The sequence below is a fragment of the Colletotrichum paranaense genome (assembly GCF_030867605.1).
Source record: "Colletotrichum paranaense strain IMI 384185 chromosome Unknown Scaffold_5.1, whole genome shotgun sequence".
Lineage (NCBI taxonomy): Eukaryota > Fungi > Ascomycota > Sordariomycetes > Glomerellales > Glomerellaceae > Colletotrichum > Colletotrichum paranaense.
Window position 1 is genome coordinate 2,555,985 of NW_026848963.1, and position 20,117 is coordinate 2,576,101.

The window sequence follows — 20,117 nt, forward strand, 5'->3', positions numbered from 1 at the left end:
GCTAATTGATACATTTCATCAATGTTCTATTACTTGCACATTCGCCATTTTCTTGAACCACATGTCGATGCCCTGCCCCGGATGATACGGGTTTGGCTACCAATGCGTTCGAGGTTCTGGACCCCGGCCTACGAAGGAGAGCATGAAGACTTCCTAGGACTTGGGGAACAGGAACTTTCTGGGGCTCAGCTTGTGGTGTTTCTCTAGTGGCGAAATATGCAGGTTCTGTAGGATGATGGATTTGATCTGCTGAGCGTCGATCCAGGTCGGTGGGATGGGCTTGGTTTCGTCATGCGGTGTAACCCGACGCAGCCTACAGCCTTTCACGTTTGCGCGGTGATGGTATGATGGAGCGCGAACTGCGGCCTAGAGAACCCCGGAACCCAGGGCCCAGGACTTGATAGGCAGCGAAGTGTCTGAAACTCTTCGGTGTATTGTTTCCTTGAGGGTGGCTGTGGGTTTGGAAGGAATATGGCAACAATGCCACGCTGTCTGATGACTCTTCCCTTCCCCGGATCCCCCAGAACGGCGCGTCTTGCTGCACCCGCAACGCTATATTTCTAACTTCGTCTTCCCCCACAAGGCCTCTGTGATAGTTTTATCTTGATAAGCGATGAACTAGACTTACCTTGTAGCAAGCCAGAAAAAGTCCCATTCGCAATCATGACGCAACGACAACAGCAAGTCGCTCAAAACGTCACCAGTCGGTACTTGAAGAAGGCCAGCCTCCAGCAGCTCCTTGAGAAGATCTTCCCGGGGCACACTGATTTTGAGATTGAGGTATGCCTTGCCTTGCCTTGCCGCAGGGTGCATTCGATCGAGAATGAGATTTACTGAGACTTTGCTCTACCACAGATGAGGGATGATGTTTGGCATTTCAAGGCGCCGAAGGAAGTTGATGCCGTATGTCTTTTCTTGCTCGAAGCCCCCCTCAACGGGGAAAGTCTTGTTTGGGGAGTTCGATGCTGACGAGAATTACAGGACACGATAGAGTAGGAATCTGCCAGATAGTTTCGAAAATGGAAAAAAAAGAAAACATGCTGACGAGAGTTGATAGTGCGGTTCGAGATCAATGACTTTGACCGATGGGGGGGAGTGAGGGGATGGTGGTCCAGGGGATGGATGGGCAGTGCAAGTATAGTGACATGCCAGCAAGCGTCAGCATTGGCTAGAACTCAGGAGGAACAGGCAGGCAGGCGGCTGATCGCCCTTGGGGTAGACAGTTCTCATAGCCTTACAGTGGAAGCAGATCAAAGTACATAATAAGCAGCAGAAAGCAGCATACCGCCAACATCCTTTCCTTCTTACATGTACATCCTTACCTCAGCCTTACCTGTCACACCGGCGTTGTCCTGCAACGTCCATGGCGCCGACGCAACAAGAGTGCTTCGTCGAAGATGTCATCGAGCCCATCCGCATCTGCAGCGTAACGCGCCTGCCAGCGGAGGGCAGTAGTGATGGTGAGAAGGAGAGGGTCGCCAAAGTCAAGCAGCAGCAGCGTGCCATCGCCAACTTCGACGAGCTGAGCATATGCCTAGAAGACATACACAGCCGCAGCGAGGAGCATATCCATCATTTCATGTACGTTTCATCCTAGGCCGTCATCGTTATCGTTGCGGGAGCCCTCTGAACTTCCTAGCCTTGCTAACGTTAAGCAAAAGCTCAATCTGCCAGCGCAACTCATGGAGGCCTCTACAGATCACCCTCCCCATGTTCGAGCTCATCATGGAGAAGCTCAGCTTGAACAGCTCGTTACGGGATATCGTCTCGTGCTTCTATACGCGGAACATGAACGTGGAAGAGGTGTTTTGTATGCCGTATACCGAGCGGCGAAAGGGATCCGTGGTCGGTGTGTACATGCTTTCGAGTTCCCAAGATCCATCTTACTGGAAGCATGACGTGGGACTGATAATCTGACAGAAGCATCGTACACAATTCGATACCCCGAGTACAAATCCGAAGAGGATACGTGGGTGATTCGTCAGACGGGTGTATACCACCGCTGCGACGCGGCGTCTCGTCAGAGTCTCTTCATCATGATCAACCCGACGCCGGACTCACAAGCCAGCAACCGAGCCATCGAATGGCTCTCGAGCAGGAATAGCGCAGCAGGCTCCGAGACCGAGACGCACGATCATGTCTGGCTGCATAAATTCGTCTTCGAGACATACTTGCCCGCGTGGAGGTTCTACATTGCTTCAATGGAGCGGCAGTTTCTACCGTTGGTGAGAGATTCGATTCCATGAAACGCGCCTTCAAGTCAGCTCTACGAGCCTAACACTTGATGCTACAAAACAGTCATACAAAACACTAATCAACTTCATCGACGAACCTACCACAATGAAACCAAGCCATCTCACAAAACTAGCCAGCCTCGCGAACCGGTTCCAGACAATCTCATCAATCTTAGAATCGTCCGAGGAGACGCTATCGGAGCTATCTGCCCTCTGCACCCACCGTCTGGTGCTGCCAAAGGAATCATCCATGAAGAATGCAGACAACGAAGTACTACGAGGATCAGGATCAGAGTTTGAAAACTTCCGCCGCCAGTGCAGAGCCTTCTCGCGGACGGCGACGGACCTGCACCACCGCGCGCAAACGACGTCGCAGCTGCTGGCTAACACGCTCTCATTCCGGGAACAGCTCGATTCCAGGAAACAGAATGAGAACATGTTGAGATTGAATAAGTCGGTGGTGTTTATTACTACACTGACGCTGCTTTACTTGCCGCCTTCGTTTATAGCTGTGAGTGTTTGCTTGCCTGCCTGATCACCCACCCCTCCTTCTCTCCGTTGCCCGGACGCTTATTGTAGCTTGCTAAACCCTTTACGTGACAGACATTCTTTGGAATGAACTTTTTTAACATGGACACTGTGACTGGCAAGATTGTCGGCAGTCCGATGATTTGGATATATGCGCTCTGCTCTGTAGCACTCACGACGCTAACCTTTGCGACGTACTACGCGATGCGTGAAGGAAGCTACCTCAACGCTAAGATATTGGAGATGAGAGACCTGGAATGGCGCAGGTTGTTGTATCGTAGGCAGCACTACAACAAGGACGTCGAGTTAAATAGCCTGGAGGTTTAATCAGGTGGAAGACCCCGGGCCTGCGGATGTAGCGTGGCTGCCAGGGAGGTTAATCTCGAAGACGGCGTGCCGACTGGGTCCCACAAGGGCAGTGACGAGGATATGTCTGCTGCCATCATCGCCAACGATGTTGCTGGTGAACTCGTCGTCTTCAGATAGACTGGGTAGCTGAGCCAATTCGCGAACAGTCACCGGGCGTCCCATCTCGGGTATTATGATCTCAAGCAGACGAATCCGACCACCATCTCGTTTGATTCCCAGTGCGAAAATGGCATCGTTGTTCTGGTTGACCATGACTCTGAGGAGGCGGTAACCTTCAATGTTGTTGGGGTATCGGGATCGCCTCGTCGGTGAGTTAGATGAGTTCGCTAGCAGATCAACGGTGAAAAGACGGGTTTCTCGGGACACGATAATACAAGTTGCCTGTTGGTGTAGACCAGCAAATGTCGTGAATAGACTTGAGCCGTTGCTCTCTTGGCTCTTGCGAGACGGAATTGGGTCAGTAATATGACTTCCCTGGTGATATAGATACAAACAACTGGGGGACTCACCCGCGGCTCGATGAATACTTCCTCTATATCTCGTGTTGTCAGAGAATATGAAACAACAGGCATGTGATATATGTCGTCGTTTCTAAGGTACGGGCGAATCGCCGCGTAGCAGCGGTTCTGGCTGGTGAGTGATAAAGACATCACGTCTTCGGCAGGCCAGTCGAGTGCGACGAAGCGGCCCAAAAAGTTTCTGCCACTCTGTTCTATCTCATATCCCTCTGAGATAGATCCCATCCTGATCTCGCGGTCAGCCACCTGATTACGAATACTGGCAAGTCAGACGCAAGTAGATAAGCGTAAGAGACTCACTCTATCAGATCCTTGATTCTCGCATGGAATATGGATCCCGATAGGCTCTCGTCTTCCTGGTTCTCCACTACGAAGACCAAGTTCTGTTGATCAGTTGACATCGCCATGATGTATACTTCCGGAACGGTTGGAAGCCGAATGTGCCAATGGTTCTGTGGGCTTGAGTCGGCTGTAGCCCCTTGCCCTAGATCGAATATGTAACACTGCCAAATCGAAGGTCAGCAGCATGAATAGGAACTCTGAAATTGAAACCTACGTTGAAGATGTTACCCGTGGTTGTGGCAATCAGATATCTGTTAGTCAAGCAAACAGCTTTCCAAAAACGGCTCGTCGATCCCAAAGACTCCAAAGAGTGATCCCCGAGTACCTTTAGGAATTCTCCATCTGCGTTCTCGGCAGAACTTGGGGCAAAGAGTGAAATCTTGCTGTCGCTCCAGTACGCGATCATACTTCCATCCGGTGACACCTTGCAACCCTTGAAAACATCAGAATTGTCTCGCGGGATGCGCCATCTTTGCACAATCTGCTCCATAGAGGATTTGGGCCTGGAAATCGGTTAGCACTCTGTTTCGAGTGACTTCAATGATGCTCATAGCTCTACGTACGGTCTCAAAGACTCTGAGGAAGATTCGAGCCGATCAATCTCCTCATACGCGTCGAGCGTGTGTCGCAGCATATTTTCGACCTCTTTTGCGCTGCATCTCTTGTTCTGATTAATCTTCAATACTTTGGACCCGAGAAAACTGAGCATGCTCCGGACTGCATGATGTTCTTTCACGCTTCTCGCGGCAGCTTTGTGAATTAGTTGCTTGTGAACATTCTTTACAGCCGAATGCACAGAAGTGCGTCCGAATGATTTGACGTGGAAGAAGACGTCGTAGCTTGCATCGATGCCTCTACGGTTTTTGAGACGGTTGGTCTCGTAATTGTCGATGGCGCTCTTTCCGCCCTCGAGATAAACGAAGAGGACGCTCAGAATGCAGCCCAGTGACCACACATCGCTTCTCGTATTCATGACTTTACCCTCACGGAACGACTCGGGTGGTAGATACGTCCCCTGGCCGCGTCGATTCTGTGTTCCTGACATCGTCCTCTGCTGCATATCGCGTCGTTTGGTGAACCATTTGGCGATATCTTTTTCTTCCTCACGGCTGGTGTGATGTCGAATTTTGACCCTTGACATGCCAAAGTCACTCAACTTCCAGATATAGCGGGGCCCGGTCTCATCGCCATTGCCGCTTTCTCGAAAAATGAGGACGTTGCTCGGTTTCAGATCCATGTGGTAACAGACGATCCTGTCGAGGCCGGGCGTCTGCATTTCTTCGTGAAGAAACTTGAGACCGTTGGCGAGACCGATTGCGGACCGGATGAAGCCTGCCCTGTTGATCGCTGTCTTTGGAGCGTTCGAACCGTCTTTTTTCATGTACGCTCCCAGGTCGCAGACCGCGAGCGGCATGAAGAGGCTGTACGGCGCCGGGCTGGCGCCCGTTGGGTACTCGATGTTCAACGTCCCCAGATTCTCCATAATGTTCTCGCACGTCTTTGACAAGCTGAGAATCATCTTCATGATCTCGCCTTCCTCCCTGCTTTCAACATCGGAATCCGAAGACGACCTGACAATGTAGTCTTTCCGAGCCACCCATCGTTCCCTGTTGTCATTTCTGCGGCGGTCTTCGAAATGCCCCTTGGCAATCTTCACCTTGTACACTCTTCCAAATGAGCCCGAGCCCAGAAGCTCCTCTTCCACGTACGGTAGACGCTGGGTATCACCGTCTTGTATCGTAGTCTCCTCTCGTTGCCGAAGCACCACCGTACAGAATAGGGCCTGCGATCCATAGAACTTATCGGCTGTCGCCTCGTCCCCGTCAAAGAACTCCGTCAAGCTTTGACGGTCGGCTGGTAACGAACAGACGCGCCTAGATATCTCACAGTCCTCGGGCGGCGGCCACTCGGGAACAGCAGCTAGCTTGTCTGTGAAGTTCCTGGCTGCCTCTATACGGCATCCGGCGAAGACGAGTATCGCGAGGAATTTGTGTAACTCCCTACCCTGTACATTTTCAACAAATTGGTTCTCTGTAATGGAAAATCGGCGTTCATTGGGTGTCTCTCCGCCGATCAGGCTGCGGAAAAAGAGTTGGAGATAGTGGGGGCTCAAGACACTTTTCGGTGTCTCGCGGGTGGCGAAACGTAGACTCTCGCTGTTTTTCCGCTTCAGGTGCCCCAAGAATAAATTGTGAACCTCGTGGCACAAGTCAAGGTACTCATGAGAAGACATGGTTTGTACCACAAGTGTCTTATCGTCATAGAGGCGGCGTTTGCATGTTCGCGGATCCCTCCTCCCGGAATTGTGAATGAAGGAGGAATTTGGTGAGTAGAATCGGTCAAGGAACGAGAAAAGTCAAGAGTGATCCTCGAGTGAACTGCCGTGTTGGATCGAGGAGGGTGACATTTCAAGTGGCGCGGCAAGAACACACATCATCTGCAGACTGCAGCCGGTTCATCAGGCGGCATGCAGAACAAGGCAACTGCTGACTGCGCCCAGGTTGGCGCTGACCGCGTGCCGCACCCCAACATCGGTGCTTGCTTATGGCTTTAACACTCAATGTTCCGCTGTTCCGGACGTGAGGTGCAGCATTGAAAGCTAGCTGGGGTCATTGAGGTTGGGCACTTAGAACCGAGAAAAATGATAGCCGGCCATCTGAAGTTCAATGCTCTCTACAAAGATACTCATGAGATGAAATGTTGTCAAATGTGGGAATCCTGAGACCAAGCAACATGTGAATATGGCATTTCACCAGGTGTCTCATTTCACTCTCGACCATACGTACCTCTGTTAAGTACGGTCATCGATAAACCCGTCAGTACCTTCTAATTCCCTTCTTTTCCTCTTGCGCCTTCTCCTGCGCCTGCGCATTAATCTCAATCGCCTCCTTCAGCTTCGCAATCACCTCGGGCTGATTGCTAAAAGCCCTCAACAGCATCTCATCCAGCTCCTTTTCGACCTTGCCAATGGGCTTGACACCAGGTTTCCTAGCCCTTGCATCGTTCGTCAGTCCGCCCCAGCGCTGCGTGAAGGCGACAATAGACTGCCTCAGCAGCTCGTCCAGCTGCTCGCTCATGTCCTCGACCGTCAACGTCTTGGCGGTGACAGTCGCCGCGCCTGCCGTCGCTCCTCGGGACCAAAGGGAGCCGCCAATGATGTTGCTGACGAAACCCACCCAGTTCTGGGGGCTGAGGTTGTCCCAGATGTGACCGAAATGTTGCATGGCGGCCGTGTCGCCTCGGATGTCTCCGATTTCTAGAGAGACGAGCTCGTTTTTGATGATGAGGAGGTTCTTCACCATGAACAGATCGGCGTCCGTGCCTGCCTTGATGGATTTGATCCGCGCCTCGGCGCGTTGTAGTATCTGAATAGTTTCCCGGACGATCTTGAAGATGACCTGGCTGTTCTTTTGCTGTGGGATGATTAATTTCACTCCAAATAGTCGATATCCGGGGGCTGTAAACTTACACTTCGTTCCTTGGGCATGGCTTGGTCATACTTGGCCAAAAGCTTGAGCGCTTGCTTAACTGGGGGGAAGGCATTTGAAGAAGAAACGCCGCCGACCACTGGGCCGATAGTAAGAGACTCATCTTTAACCGTGGCCTTGGCGATCGTCTTTGTGATCTCCGCCTCAAATGCGTTGTCTGTAAAGACCCATAAATGTTCGGTCAAGAGTCTGGCACTGAGTTCACGGCATTGACGCGCGAAGGGAGATTCTTCCTCGTCGTAGTCGAGAACCAGATACTCATTGGTCAGCCAGCCGACCACACTACAGATCGTGTCGAGATCCGCAGTCTGCAGTGCAGCATTGAGATTGGCGGCCAACTGAACGAGATTCGCGGGGTTGACGAGCGACCTCTGGTTAGACTTGAGAACCCCATATGCCGACTCCGGGTCGGAGCTCCACTGTAGATCCAGACCGAAGATTTTGGAGAATAGATTGGCTTCATTGAATGCGCGTTCGAAGCTCTGCTTGATGTAATTCCTCGAAGCTGTCTCGACGGAAAGATCTTTGATCTCCTTTTTGAACTCGTCCTGGTCGTGCTGCACTATGGGCTTCAAGTCGCGGTCTCGAACAGCCAGGTAAGAGCTGAAGAGATTGCTCGTGGTATTCGAGTATATGTCCTTGGCAACGCCAGTGATCGGAAGCCCGTATTCGTCGTATACGCTGTTGATCACTTTGTGGATATTAGGGATTAGAGAGTAAGAATCAAGAATCATCTCCTCAAAACGCCCGTATGCCAAAGCATGACGGGTGGCCTCGGACTTGGTGCCAACAATCTGGCTTGCGATCTCGGAGGAGATGCTCTCCAGTCTATTGGTGAAACCGACCTCGAGAAGATGGAGTGCCTTGGTCAGCAAAGCCTCGTATCGAGCCAGATAGGACTCGGCGTCACGGTACGTCGTCTAGATTTGTCAATCAACCTCGATTCGTGGATACCCTTTATCGCAGAAGTACTCACGTGTTTCGACATGAAGCCGATACAAGAATCTAGGTTCCTCAAGATCTCGCCGAAAGATTCATCATCAACCAGACGTCCAGCGCCAGGAGCATTGAGTCTCCTAGAGACATTATCGAGGTATGCGTAGAAGTGAAGATCAGTGCCGACCTCGTCTGCAAGTTTCTCGAGCCTGTGCTGTTCCGACAATAGGTCCTCGCACTGCGACTGGAACGAACTCGTCTGTGCTTCGACGGATTGGAACGATTCAGACAATGTTGTCAATAGCTTGAGCGCTTGGTTGGTATCGTCGATGAGCATGTCGAGATGCCGTTCAGTGAGCGTCAGTTGGTCCTTGTACAGTCTACTCTAGTGATTAACAAGGGCAAGTTTCGTGCGTAGCTGGTCCCTACTCACAGGTATTCTTGCTGACTAGCCTCAAGCAGTTCCCCCTCGTATTGGCGATGAACCGGGCGAGGTCCGGTCTTGGATTCGGCAACGTCTGTCGCAATATCTAGCGCATCCCATGTTTTTTCCTTCTTCCGCCTGCGCCTCTTGTGTTGCTCGTCCTTAGCTAATTGGGCTCGAACGACGTGGTAGAAGTCCGAATAGGACTTTGCGCGGCGCAAGACCTCGGCTTCCGGGGGTGTGTTTCGGTCTTCAATCTCTTCGAAGATTTCGTCGAGAGCCTCTGGCGCACTAGAAGCCTGGGGTATACCCTTTTGGTAACATCAACTGTCAGCACGCCGTTGCGGTGGTGATGGTTATGGTGACGGTAGTGGGGTTTGGGAGCTAACATTGGACTGTTGCAACAGCGACTCTTTGCGACGATGGCCTGGGCCTTGGGCAGCCGTGCTAGCTTTCTTGGCCACCTCTGGCACGAAGCTGTACCAAGAATCGTCGTACATCGTAGCTTCGCCTCAAAGTCGTGGAGGGGCTTCCGGGACTGGGGTTGAGAGTGAAGGGAAGCTCTGGCGTGAAGAGGGCCCCGATATGGCGCCGGGTCGGTGGCTCCCACCACCGCTCCAAACGGGACAGCTCAGCTCCCTTGGGCGTAAACTGGGCGGAAAATCATTGGCCCCAATTGCGAGCGGTTGGGGCTCAGAGGTACAAAGTGGGGCCAGTATGCTCACCCGCAGCGGGGCGCACGGTCCCTGCACTGGCAAGGGTCCGGGAAAGTCTACTGAGCAGATTAAGCTAAGTGCTGGGCGAATCGAAGTTTTAGTTTTTGTTGATGACCTCACGACCTGTAAGCGACTACACCTCACCTCACCTCACTTCACTTCCTCACCCAGGAAGGGCCTATTTTTCTCATCTCACTGGAATCCTTTACTTAATGCTCTCATCATCACAGAAATAATTGCACTGACACCATTCCGTCCAATCAACTCTCGTGAGCCCGAAAATGAAGGCTTATAGGGCAGCTGCACGCAACGCAGGCACTTCTCTTACAGCCCAGAGATGCGCTGCTGTAGCTCGTCGTTACGCCAGCTCCGGGCCTCGCCGGGCTGGTGATAGGTCGGGCATGGGCAAGGGAAAGGCATTGCTTCTGACCGCAGGAACTGCTGGTGTCCTTTACTATGCCGACGACTACTTCAACGGACCCCTGAAGCAATACTTTGGCTCCGAGGTTGAAAAGGAATCACCCGACGTGCGGAAGCCAAAGTACCAAAAGGCCGAGATCAAGTTTGAGGAGGCGAGGAAGGCGGCCCAGTCAAAGGAGGAGAACCGCGATCTCATTAGCTCGCAGCATCTCCAGGTCAAGCAGAGCTGGGAGAACCCGGGCGTGTATGCCTGGGGAAGCAACGTTGGCAAAGTGATTGACCCACAATCAAAGGAGACTCTCGTCAAGCTCCCGAGACGGATCAAGTATTTCGACGGCCAGCTGCTGAGGGACATCAAACTGTGTCAAGATTTTGGCGCTGCTGTCACGGAGAAGGGCGATCTCGTCCAATGGGGCCTGGGCTTCTCGAATACTGATCCTTCGCCCGTCGAGACGCTCAAGGGCAAAGACATTTCCAAGATTTCCATCTCCAACGACCGCATCATCGCACTCACCTCCAGCGGATCAGTGTACTCGGTCCCAGCATCAAAGACCGGCCTCGCAGCAGGAAAGCAGTTACAGCAGCCTCAGCAGTCATCATCATCCTGGATCCCCTTTTGGAGCTCACCCGAATCTCAGTCCGTCAAGGCTAGAGACCTGACCCCCAAGAACCTCGCCTGGGGTGAGAAAGTAACAGACATCAGCAGCGGTCTCCAGCACAGCCTCCTCCTCACCTCAAAGGGCCGCGTCTTCTCCGCGGCCTCGAGCACGGCAGAGTACCCCTCCAAGGGCCAGATGGGCATCCCCGGCCTGAGCTGGACGTCCCGCCCGGCCGGCCCCTTTGACCAACCCCAGGAGATCACCGGCCTCTCGGGCTTCTCCATCGCCAAGATCGCCGCCGGCGACTTCCATTCCGCCGCCCTTGACAAGGACGGCAAACTCTTCACATTTGGTGACAACACGTACGGCCAGCTCGGCCTGCCGGCGGACCAGGGCTACCAGAGAGTCGACGTCCCTTCCCTCCTCCCAACCGCCAAACTCTACGCCAACACGGGCCTCGTCCCTACGATCACTTCCATCTCTGCCGGCGGCAACAACACCTTCTTCACCGTAGACGCCACCGAAGTCGTCAACGAGAACCCCTTCGCACCAGCAGCGTCCGTCACCGGCGACATCGCCCCCGCCCGCCGCATGCCGCGCGTCACGGCCGACTTCTGGGCCTGCGGTCAGGGCGTCTACGGATCCCTAGGTACCGGCAAGTGGACGCACGTTACCCCGGGGCCAGCAAAAGTGAAGGCCCTCTCCTCACTCTTCGAGTTCGACGAAAAGGCCAACCGCATGGCCCCCATTCGCCTCGCCAACGTCTCTGTCGGCGCGACGCACGTCTCGGCGACCATGGACAACGTCACGCGGACGGGCGCGACAACGCGGTCCTCGGACAATGACACCAACTGGGGCGCCGACGTGCTCTTCTGGGGCGGCAACGAGCACTACCAGCTCGGCACGGGTAAGCGCAGCAACCTCAATGCGCCGGCGTACATTGGCGCCCTGGACGGTGGGGCAGGGGACGCCGTCAACGGTCGCGGGGGCGAGGTGCACCGGTTCCAGCTCACGCCGCGGCAGACGGTCCGGCTGGGTAAGGACGGCAAGGGCAGGAAGGTTAGTCTGGAGCAGAGGGTGGAGTGTGGGCGGTTCGTGACGGCCGCGTACTCTGCTGTTTGAAGAGGCTCTTTGGGGTGGGTAGAACGACGAAATGGGCTTCAAATGGGCGGCTATGGTGGCATGTTTCATAACTTTTGGCCGGGCGTCGTTGTCGTCGTCGTCGTCTCTTAAATCGGCTACCAACGCACGAATGAGAGGGGCGCGATGAACTGTACTATTAGGTATCGGGTGGCTTTCACAGCTTGTAAGGATATAAAACCTTGTAATTACAACTATAGGAAGAGGGGAGATACAGGGAGAAAGCTCCAAGGCTTCCTCGGAAACCTTCTCAGAAACCATACTCGGGTCATCCGCGGAGTATCTCGTCGATATATCGGAGAGACTCTATATTCCCCGTATCGAAACGCGCCAGAAATCTTGGCAAGGAAATTCAACTCACACTTTATCGCAATCTTTTGACAAGCTACCTACATGTACCTCGATCCATGTGTTGAACCCGGGGTTTTGCCGTTTATCGGCGTTTATGTTACTTCTTTTTGTCTAGCGCAGGATGGTGAATCATCTGAAGTCTGGTCTATGGCTTGGCAGGTGGCTTCGAACCACGGAGAGAAGGGGGAAAAAGGGGGGGACCGCTGTTCAGATTTCCGTTCTATCGAATGATGTCTATCTATCTACCTGTCCGGTTCAGAAGAGAGAAATCTTCGGGTTTGCTGGTCAGACGCTGTGGACAGGTATTGAGTCTGGGTTATCCGAGAATCCGTATCCATGTCATATTCACACAGTCATAGTCATAGTAATTGTAGCCGTCGACCCTTTGTCCTTTTGACGCGCGTTACCTGTCAGAAATGGAGTGGGTGGTCTATCGGATACACTCTGGCGGCGCAAGAGAAACTCTGCCGGAAAGCTGAGATGACGGCGGTCCCAAGCAGGTGTGTTGTAGGTAGTGGTGTACTACACTTACCTCAATAGCCGGGTCTTGGCAACGCCGGCTTGAGAAGTGACAGGTTCTCTCCCATCAGTCGCGGAGGAAATTCTACCCGAACGAGACTTCTTCCAGAAGGTCTTGGATGCATTCCAGGTTTATGACTCGATGGAGGATATACTCAACGTAAGCCAGTCAGCTACTCAGCTGAACAAGAGCGATACTCAATACGTCGACAAGATGAAGGAACCAACAACGTCTAAGTTGTAGGGATGAATGCTCGCAGCTAAACTTAGCACCTCGCCTTCCCTTTCCCTTCCCCTCGTACGGGCCAATAACCCGGATGCAACGCGACGACATGACTCTCTCACACCCTCCTCCAACAGCTGAACACGAAAGGTCGGCAAACCCCCGAACCAACACAATCCCGCATACGCACAGCGGGAGAGACGGGAGCGGGGAGGGTGCGCGTTAGTCGTCAGCTGAGGCGGGCGGGCGGCGGGCCATTACGATCTATTATCCCGTAGGTAGCGCCACCCAGAACAACGCTAGAGAGGAATGCGACGTGCCTGACTCTGACAAGCCCAACGGCCAAGAGGGGGGCACGGGGGGCTACGCTACTAAGTTGCTGCAGCTGGCCTGCAGTAGCAAGCGTGGCGAGGAACGGTTTCCTGGTGCTACTCGGTATCTTACTCCGTACAGACTTTTATTCAACGAACTTGCGTTAGCCGGTGGAGAGAGAGTTGGGCAACGCATGGAGAGGTAGGTATGTATGTATGTATGTGTTTCCGTACAGATACGCATGCACATCGGGCATCTACCTTATCTGTAAGGTACGGGCGGCTGATTTGATAGCGCGTCCAGGTGATCGGCAGACTCTCAAACTCTAGAAACCAGATATCGTCGGGCGCAGGCCGGACAAATGGGACGATCCGAGAATGGGACCCGATATTTCCAATAAGCGCGCCTCTTATGCTACAACTAAGTTCTGCAAGAGAGGTAAGGTTTTACCTAGTCGCCTAGGTTTTTAGCGACAGCGGCCGTCAGCCGTCATGGGGGAAAGGTAGACTCGCTGGCTCGAAGCTTGATTCTCTGTCGTGTTAGAGCTTCACTCAGCGAGAAATTCTAGCACAAACGCGGACGGTGACAAGAATACGGTAGGTATGCATCCGTCTTCCTTCATGAACCGTGGTAGACGGGACTGCCGACGGTGTAACCGTTCAAAACTTGCGTGGCCCCCTTTCCGTTTCGAAGCGCGGTTCGAACCTGACAGAAACCTTGAATCGAAGGCAAGAACCTGCTGGGTTCCTGGCCTTGCCTTCCATTGCCTGGGAAGGTGGTACGGTGGAACGGTGGCAGCAGCCTCAACAGCGGGCAGGCAGGCACGCAGTGCAGCGGTGCTTCCAGTTCCTCGGGACGCGGCGGCAGGGCGGGAGGCTAAGGCAAAAGAAAACAGTGGGCCCTTCCCAGGTCTCTCTTTCCATTTACACAGCAGTGTACTTTCGCAGGCGGAAGGGGCAGGGGCAAGGGGACCCCCCCCCCCGCCTTCCAGAAAGACTACCTCAGTATAGCCTGTAAGGTAGGTACGTATCCGTTAGAATTCATTGGCCTCCCGAGGATTCGGCGGACCAAGGAGCCGTGCACTGGCTGCACTGCCCGAGATTGCAGAACATGGGCAAACGTTCCAATGTTCGATCCAGATGTCGTTCATCCCCCTGCTCTGCTGCCACCCCCTGTCACAATGGCGACTTTGCATCGCCGGTTCGACCTTTGATCCATGGAACGCTGATTCGGCTTCGATTCTTCTCGCCCAATCGATGTCCTCCCCCCGTCGGTTGCCTTCCTTCGGCGCGGAAACAGAGCGTTACAACTGGGGGAGTGGACTTTTACCTACCTTTCTTTCTTTTTCCTTACGCAGGAGGACTCCAGGGAATCACCCAACATCTGGACCGTCTTACCGCGACCTCCTATTCTTTCTGTCAAGGACGGTGTGTTTGCGAGCCTGTATGTACGCCTCATGTTGACACCTCTTCCCATCGTCTCCCACTTCTCTGCTACTCTGCTTAGCTGCTAGCCTTAGCCGTCTGCCGCTCCCAGGTTGCTAATTCGCGTTCCGCCGTGGGGTGGGACACTTGGACTAGGTTCGCTCCCAGTTCCCGGGGAACCGACAAGGGGAGAAATAAAGAGAGAGAGGGAGGAAGAGAGCATCTTCGTTTGAGTACCCGTAATCCGAACGGATACCCGCCTTTTTTATTATTACAATCAAAATTTCTACCTTCTTCTCATCGTGGCAATTTCCTCTTCCGAGCCCTCCTCGGGTAACGGGTTCTCTTGTTTCCATCTACTGCTCTGTATCTCTCTTCTCTTTATCTTCCTTTCCTTCTTTCTCGTCTCTCAAGTCTTTTCAAGAGATACTACTATCCGCGCAGCACTACTACACTTTGGTCACCCATAACAGCAACAAAAGACCACGCTACCCTGCATTCCTGCCCATCTGGCATCTCCTGACGGGCATCCTTCGGCACGTGCCTCCCGAGTGACACAACCACACAACCAAACTCGGACTCGTGACGCACGAACTTTCCCACTCCCCCTCAGAGGTCCATCCATGCGACCACTTTAGATCGCCAGGAACGACACTTTTCATCTTTAGTTTCGTTCCGTTCCGTTCTCTCCTTACCACCACCCACCACTACTACTTTATTATTACTACGGACCACTCTTCTTCTTCTTCTTCTTTAGCTCCATACTCCGTACTTGCTGTTTAATTATCACGACGCCCAACGCATGACTCTTCCTCACAACAAAACTTCATCCTTCAGCCACCCCTTTCTCACGCTCTCACTCAGTCTCTCTGACTATTACTCTCTCACACGTGCATAAACACACACGCACACACACGCACACACGTCCATCCCCTTTTAGACGACACAAGCCAACCAACAAGAAGGACGGAATTCCCGTTAATACTCCGACCGTCTTACCCCAACCCGCGCTTAAAGCTGCTGCTGGGCCGCTTGCTTGTTGCTCGTTAAGGTACCTCACGGAGTACTTGCTGCAGCTGCCCGACCTGCTGGGCCGCCCCCGAATTCCAAAAAAAGAAAGACCTTCCTGTAGGGTGCCCGCCGTGTGCCGCCCTTCGCCCGCGCCCTGCCTGCCAAAAAAACCCTGACGACATTCCTGCCTACCTCACAGGCTCACGGCCATAGTACATAACCAACCCGAACCCTTCGCGCCACGCCCCCAGCCAGCCGCTGCAAAACCACAACTTCACGCTCGTCAGCCTCACTGTTGAGCAAACGTATTCCCTTCTCGTTGTCTTGCGTCTCGTCGCTTTCCCACCGCTCCATCCGACTCGTCCACTTCGCTTCACCCGACGCTCCTTCGCCACGTCTCGTACTACGGTAGCTGGGTTCAAAATGGACCACCTCCCCAAGTTTCGCAGAAAACCAAAGATCCCGACAATCTCCACCACAGACGTAAAGACCTCTCCGTCCCGAAACGGCATCGACGAACAACAGCCGCCTCAGCAAATATATCCTTCCACAACCGTCACCGTCACTGGCGGCCGGTCCCCGACCCCGACCAAGCCCGGCCTGCGCAAGTCCGCTTTCCGCGGTCTGCACCTGCGCAGCTCCGGCAAGCGCTTACGATCCCCTCCTCCGGCCTCCCTGCCGCAGTCGCCGCCCCCCGCGATCGTCTCCCACGACGGCATCACCTCGTCCCCGAGGCCAAAAGATAAGGATGGCAGTGGTGGTGGTGTTGGCGCTGGCAGCAAAGACGACTCAGCCTCGTCCGGGAAGAGCAGCCACGAAAGCTTCAGGCCCAAGCCGAGAATACCGGCCTTCTTGAACCTTTCCGTACCAGGTACGAAACCTCCGTCTCGTCGCAGACTGGGAGGCGCCGGTCGGGAACTAACTGCTGGGATCCCTGCAGATTTAGACAATAAGTTCCAGGAGCTAGTATGGCAGGAACGCATCCGTCTGGCTGCCGGCATGGCTCCCGATGCTGACGAGACCACGAAATGGGGCTCTTACAAGCAGGTTGACATGCGCAGAGGCCCGCAAGATCGTTACTTCAACATCAAGCCCTGGAACCACAACCGCATAAAACTGCGCGTGCCTGCAGAAGAGCTCGACTACGTCAACGCCTCGACGATATCCCTCTCTTCCTCGAATAAGCAGCTCCCTCCCTTGCGCTACATTGCGATGCAGGGTCCGACAGAGAACTCCCTAGACTTTGTCTGGCGCATGATTGCGGAGCAACTCACAGATCCCGTCGTCATCGTACAGCTTACCAGCTTCTACGAGAACAACCAGGTGAAATGCTACCCTTACCTGCCAATGGACGAAGAGCACGAACCCTGGGTCATCAACGAGATGGACGGCTGGAGCGATGGCTGGAGCGCTACGCTGACCTTTGACTCTCTCCTGTCCCTCGAGAACGGCGCCATTGAGGTGCGCAAGCTCCTGCTGCGCGTAGGCGACGAGGAAGAGGACCGCATAGTCTGGCACCTACTCTACACCAAATGGCCCGACTTTGGCGTCCCCGCCGTCGACGACTTGTCCAGTTTCTTCACGCTCATGCGTCTGTCGCGCGAGTACAACACGACCTCGGAGAACCCGCGCATCATCCACTGCAGCGCGGGTGTAGGACGAACAGGCACTTTCATCACTCTGGAGCACTTGATGCGCGAGCTCGACGAGGGCGCGCTTGACGATTACGATGGTGCCGGCGAGGGCGACGACCTTATTTTTGCGACCGTCGATGCCCTCCGCGAGCAGCGCCGCAGCATGGTCCAGGCTGAGTCGCAGTACTTGTTCCTGTACCAGGTGCTGCGCAAACTGTGGCAGGAAAAGTACGATGTCGAGGACAGTGACGGGGACAGCGAACCCGCAGCTAAGAGGCTGGAGGTTGAGGACTCGTCGACCGATTGAGTGACGCATGCCGGGTTTACTTCACTTGACGGAAGAGGAAGACCACTGGATTAACGGCCGGGGATGAAGCACGGAGATACCCCTTTTTTTCTTCTTATGGAAAGGTTGAAAGGACATAAACAATTATGATTTAATCGGCAGACTGTGGCGGCATAGCATGTGTAATTTCGATAACTTGTATACCAAAGCAAGCAACAGCATTACCAGGCGTTATGATTTGGGAGAAAGGGGGAAAGGGGGGGCCAGCATTGACTGAGCAGGAGGAAGCAAGCGTATATGGCCCGGTGATGGATATTGTAGGAGTATTCTGAGGCGATGAGGGAGGTTCAATGATTCCGGGTCATAACCAACGGCTCAAGGTCGACGAAGCCTCGAGGGCAGAAGAGAGTCCAGGAAGGACTTTGAGTTATGATGTTATTTTCGTGACGAGAAGGAAAGAGATATCATAGGAGTAGTTGCGTTTTACGTGAGCCCCCCGTCCGCTTAGAGCGGACCAGATGGCTACCTATGAAGTACATATATACCCTTCCTCTACAAGAGCACGAAAAAGGAGCATCACCATGAGAACGCAGTCTGTTGCGAAAGTGTGTGCAGAGGTTGCGCTGATAATGTTCCCAACAAAGTTAGGTTAGCTTTTCCCCCTTTTTCAACTGGACTGCTTTTACTATTATCGCGCGTTTGTTCCAATGAAGCTCAGCATAGTCTGCAAATGCGTAGAGGCAAACAATGGGACGGACAAACGCCGTGGCCCCAATGCGGTCCAAAAAAAAAAACACACTCAACCTAAGTCAGCGCCTTGATATTCTGACTTCCCAAGGTGCTGTATGTAGTTTGAACCGACCGGAAATCATCTCACATAACTTGGCCCATCTTCCCCCAATAGCTAGAGTAGAGAAGGGATCAAGTTTATTCAGCTCGAGCGGCTTCCCTCTCATGCTACCCGGCTTGCAGCTGAAATCTAGCAAACTGGGCCACGCTTCGTTCCATTCATTCCAATTATTCCTTAGGTTCCTTACGTTCCTTACCTCACCTCACCTAATCCTATGTACCAACCACAAAAAGGCAATTCTCACTAGCCGGTAGGATCCGGATAGAAGGGACAGGGTCAAAGAAAAGAGGCAAGGGGGAAAGGGGGAGGGGAAGACATTGAATTCTTCAACGAAAAAAAGCGGGCGATCGACCGCTATCGCCTTCGATTCCTGGCGCTTCTGGTGTTCCCTGATTTATGATAGCTCGTATTTCCACGGAATCGGCCATTTTCTTTCGCAAGAGAGAGGCGATGGATGGATGTGATGTGATGGGATGGGCCAGGCTTGGGGGGATGGAGTGATTAGTAGTAACGACAACGACGGATTCACATAACTTGTCCCCGGGTTGGCGGGTTGTCGCCATGTCGCCGAATCCGAGGCATGGAGGAAGACATCATCTAGCATGGCTGCTACATCTCGAAGGCGAGAGGGAAGAGGAAGCCAACATGATGATGTCGGACCGACTTCAGACATACCAACCCTCGGCCGGCAAGAGACCTCGGGATGCGATGGAAATCCTGCCCCCCTCCCCCCCCCCCAGTCTGCGCCTCTGTGCCTCTGAAGGGCAGTGAAGAAGCGACTATTGCGAACGGTCAAAACCCAAAATCACGTTTCCCCTTGTCCCCGGCGTCGATAGCGAGGCGCTTTGCGCCCGTTTCACGCCTTCATCGACAACTCGACATGGTATGTCACTGTCACATGGGGAGGAAGGGAGAGCGGGCGGGAATGACATCCTTCCTCCATAGCGCTGACCGGTTCCGGGGACTCCCGTCTCGGTGTGAGATTTCGAACCGGGGTTGTTGGTCAGCAGCCCTCCTCTTTCCTGCGTCCGGGGTTGGGGGTCGTGGGACGGCACAGCGGTAAGGGAGGGTGGAGGGGGCGGAGGCCGTCTCTGCGTCTCTGGGGTATCTGTATGGAGTTTTTCGCGAAGAAAAAGGATGAGCGTGGCCCAACCCACAGCATTCTCCTGCGAAAGTTGCCGTCGTATTGTGTGATACGGAGTACAGAGTACAGGCATTAAAGATGACAGCGCGCTCAGCGGGCGGGTGAGGCCGCGCAGTATCTTTACCCCATGCTACCATGTGATGGTGACGGGAGAAATTAAGACTATGCCTGGCAGTCAGAGTGTAATGGCCCATGGGATCGCCATGACAGCATACTGAAGTACCTAGCCAGCAACATCAGCCAAAAATCAGTATCCACGGTTGATGTTTGGATGCTGGCAGAACACGAATGCTCGGCCGTCTGGGAACTTCAGTGAGCATGATCAATGGTCCGAACTTTCTCCTTGTGATCAATCCCAAGAGAAAAGAGTGGCCGGATAAATCGAGGCCCATGAACCCAGCCAGCTCGCTGGGATTGTGAATCCTTATCTTTTGCAACGGCGGATGATGAGACCCTTGCTAGACTTATTTCAACCAACGTTCCGGTCACCGGAAATGAAGCAGAAAACAATCTCTGGTGTGGACATGCTCGGTGAACATACGCCGAAGACTTTCTACTGAGCATTGGGTATTATCCTCCCCATCGTGTGTTGGCTTTGGTGGAGACCATTTCTAGCCCCCGGCTGGTGGTCAATTGTAGGTGTCTCTTG

At 53.6% G+C, this 20,117-nt stretch overlaps 6 protein-coding genes across 6 annotated transcripts; 4 read left to right on the forward strand and 2 right to left on the reverse strand.

Moving 5' to 3' along the window:
* Positions 1-663: 663 nt before the first annotated feature.
* Positions 664-3,089, forward strand: CPAR01_07248 (uncharacterized protein; the record flags this gene model as incomplete). The annotated part of the gene is made up of 7 exons (XM_060491518.1): positions 664-780; positions 856-903; positions 1,328-1,581; positions 1,623-1,849; positions 1,921-2,225; positions 2,299-2,745; positions 2,838-3,089. 7 exons carry the CDS (start codon positions 664-666, stop codon positions 3,087-3,089), a joined length of 1,650 nt encoding a protein of 549 aa, XP_060350392.1.
* On the reverse strand, positions 3,090-9,339 carry CPAR01_07249 (Sec34-like family protein; the record flags this gene model as incomplete). The annotated part of the gene is made up of 10 exons (XM_060491519.1): positions 3,090-3,512; positions 3,641-3,908; positions 3,950-4,152; positions 4,206-4,494; positions 4,555-6,069; positions 6,815-7,404; positions 7,461-8,399; positions 8,456-8,795; positions 8,849-9,150; positions 9,229-9,339. The coding sequence occupies 10 exons, from the start codon at positions 9,337-9,339 to the stop codon at positions 3,090-3,092; spliced, it is 4,980 nt and encodes a 1,659-aa protein (XP_060350393.1).
* A 497-nt stretch (positions 9,340-9,836) lies between these two features.
* On the forward strand, positions 9,837-11,696 carry CPAR01_07250 (uncharacterized protein; the record flags this gene model as incomplete). The annotated part of the gene is made up of 1 exon (XM_060491520.1): positions 9,837-11,696. The coding sequence occupies one exon, from the start codon at positions 9,837-9,839 to the stop codon at positions 11,694-11,696; it is 1,860 nt and encodes a 619-aa protein (XP_060350394.1).
* Positions 11,697-14,258: 2,562 nt separating this feature from the next.
* On the forward strand, positions 14,259-14,582 carry CPAR01_07251 (uncharacterized protein; the record flags this gene model as incomplete). The annotated part of the gene is made up of 1 exon (XM_060491521.1): positions 14,259-14,582. One exon carries the CDS (start codon positions 14,259-14,261, stop codon positions 14,580-14,582), a length of 324 nt encoding a protein of 107 aa, XP_060350395.1.
* Positions 14,583-15,977: 1,395 nt separating this feature from the next.
* Positions 15,978-17,495, forward strand: CPAR01_07252 (protein-tyrosine phosphatase; the record flags this gene model as incomplete). The annotated part of the gene is made up of 1 exon (XM_060491522.1): positions 15,978-17,495. The coding sequence occupies one exon, from the start codon at positions 15,978-15,980 to the stop codon at positions 17,493-17,495; it is 1,518 nt and encodes a 505-aa protein (XP_060350396.1).
* Positions 17,496-19,103: 1,608 nt separating this feature from the next.
* Positions 19,104-19,541, reverse strand: CPAR01_07253 (uncharacterized protein; the record flags this gene model as incomplete). Its single annotated transcript, XM_060491523.1, has 1 exon — positions 19,104-19,541. The coding sequence occupies one exon, from the start codon at positions 19,539-19,541 to the stop codon at positions 19,104-19,106; it is 438 nt and encodes a 145-aa protein (XP_060350397.1).
* Positions 19,542-20,117: the final 576 nt, after the last annotated feature.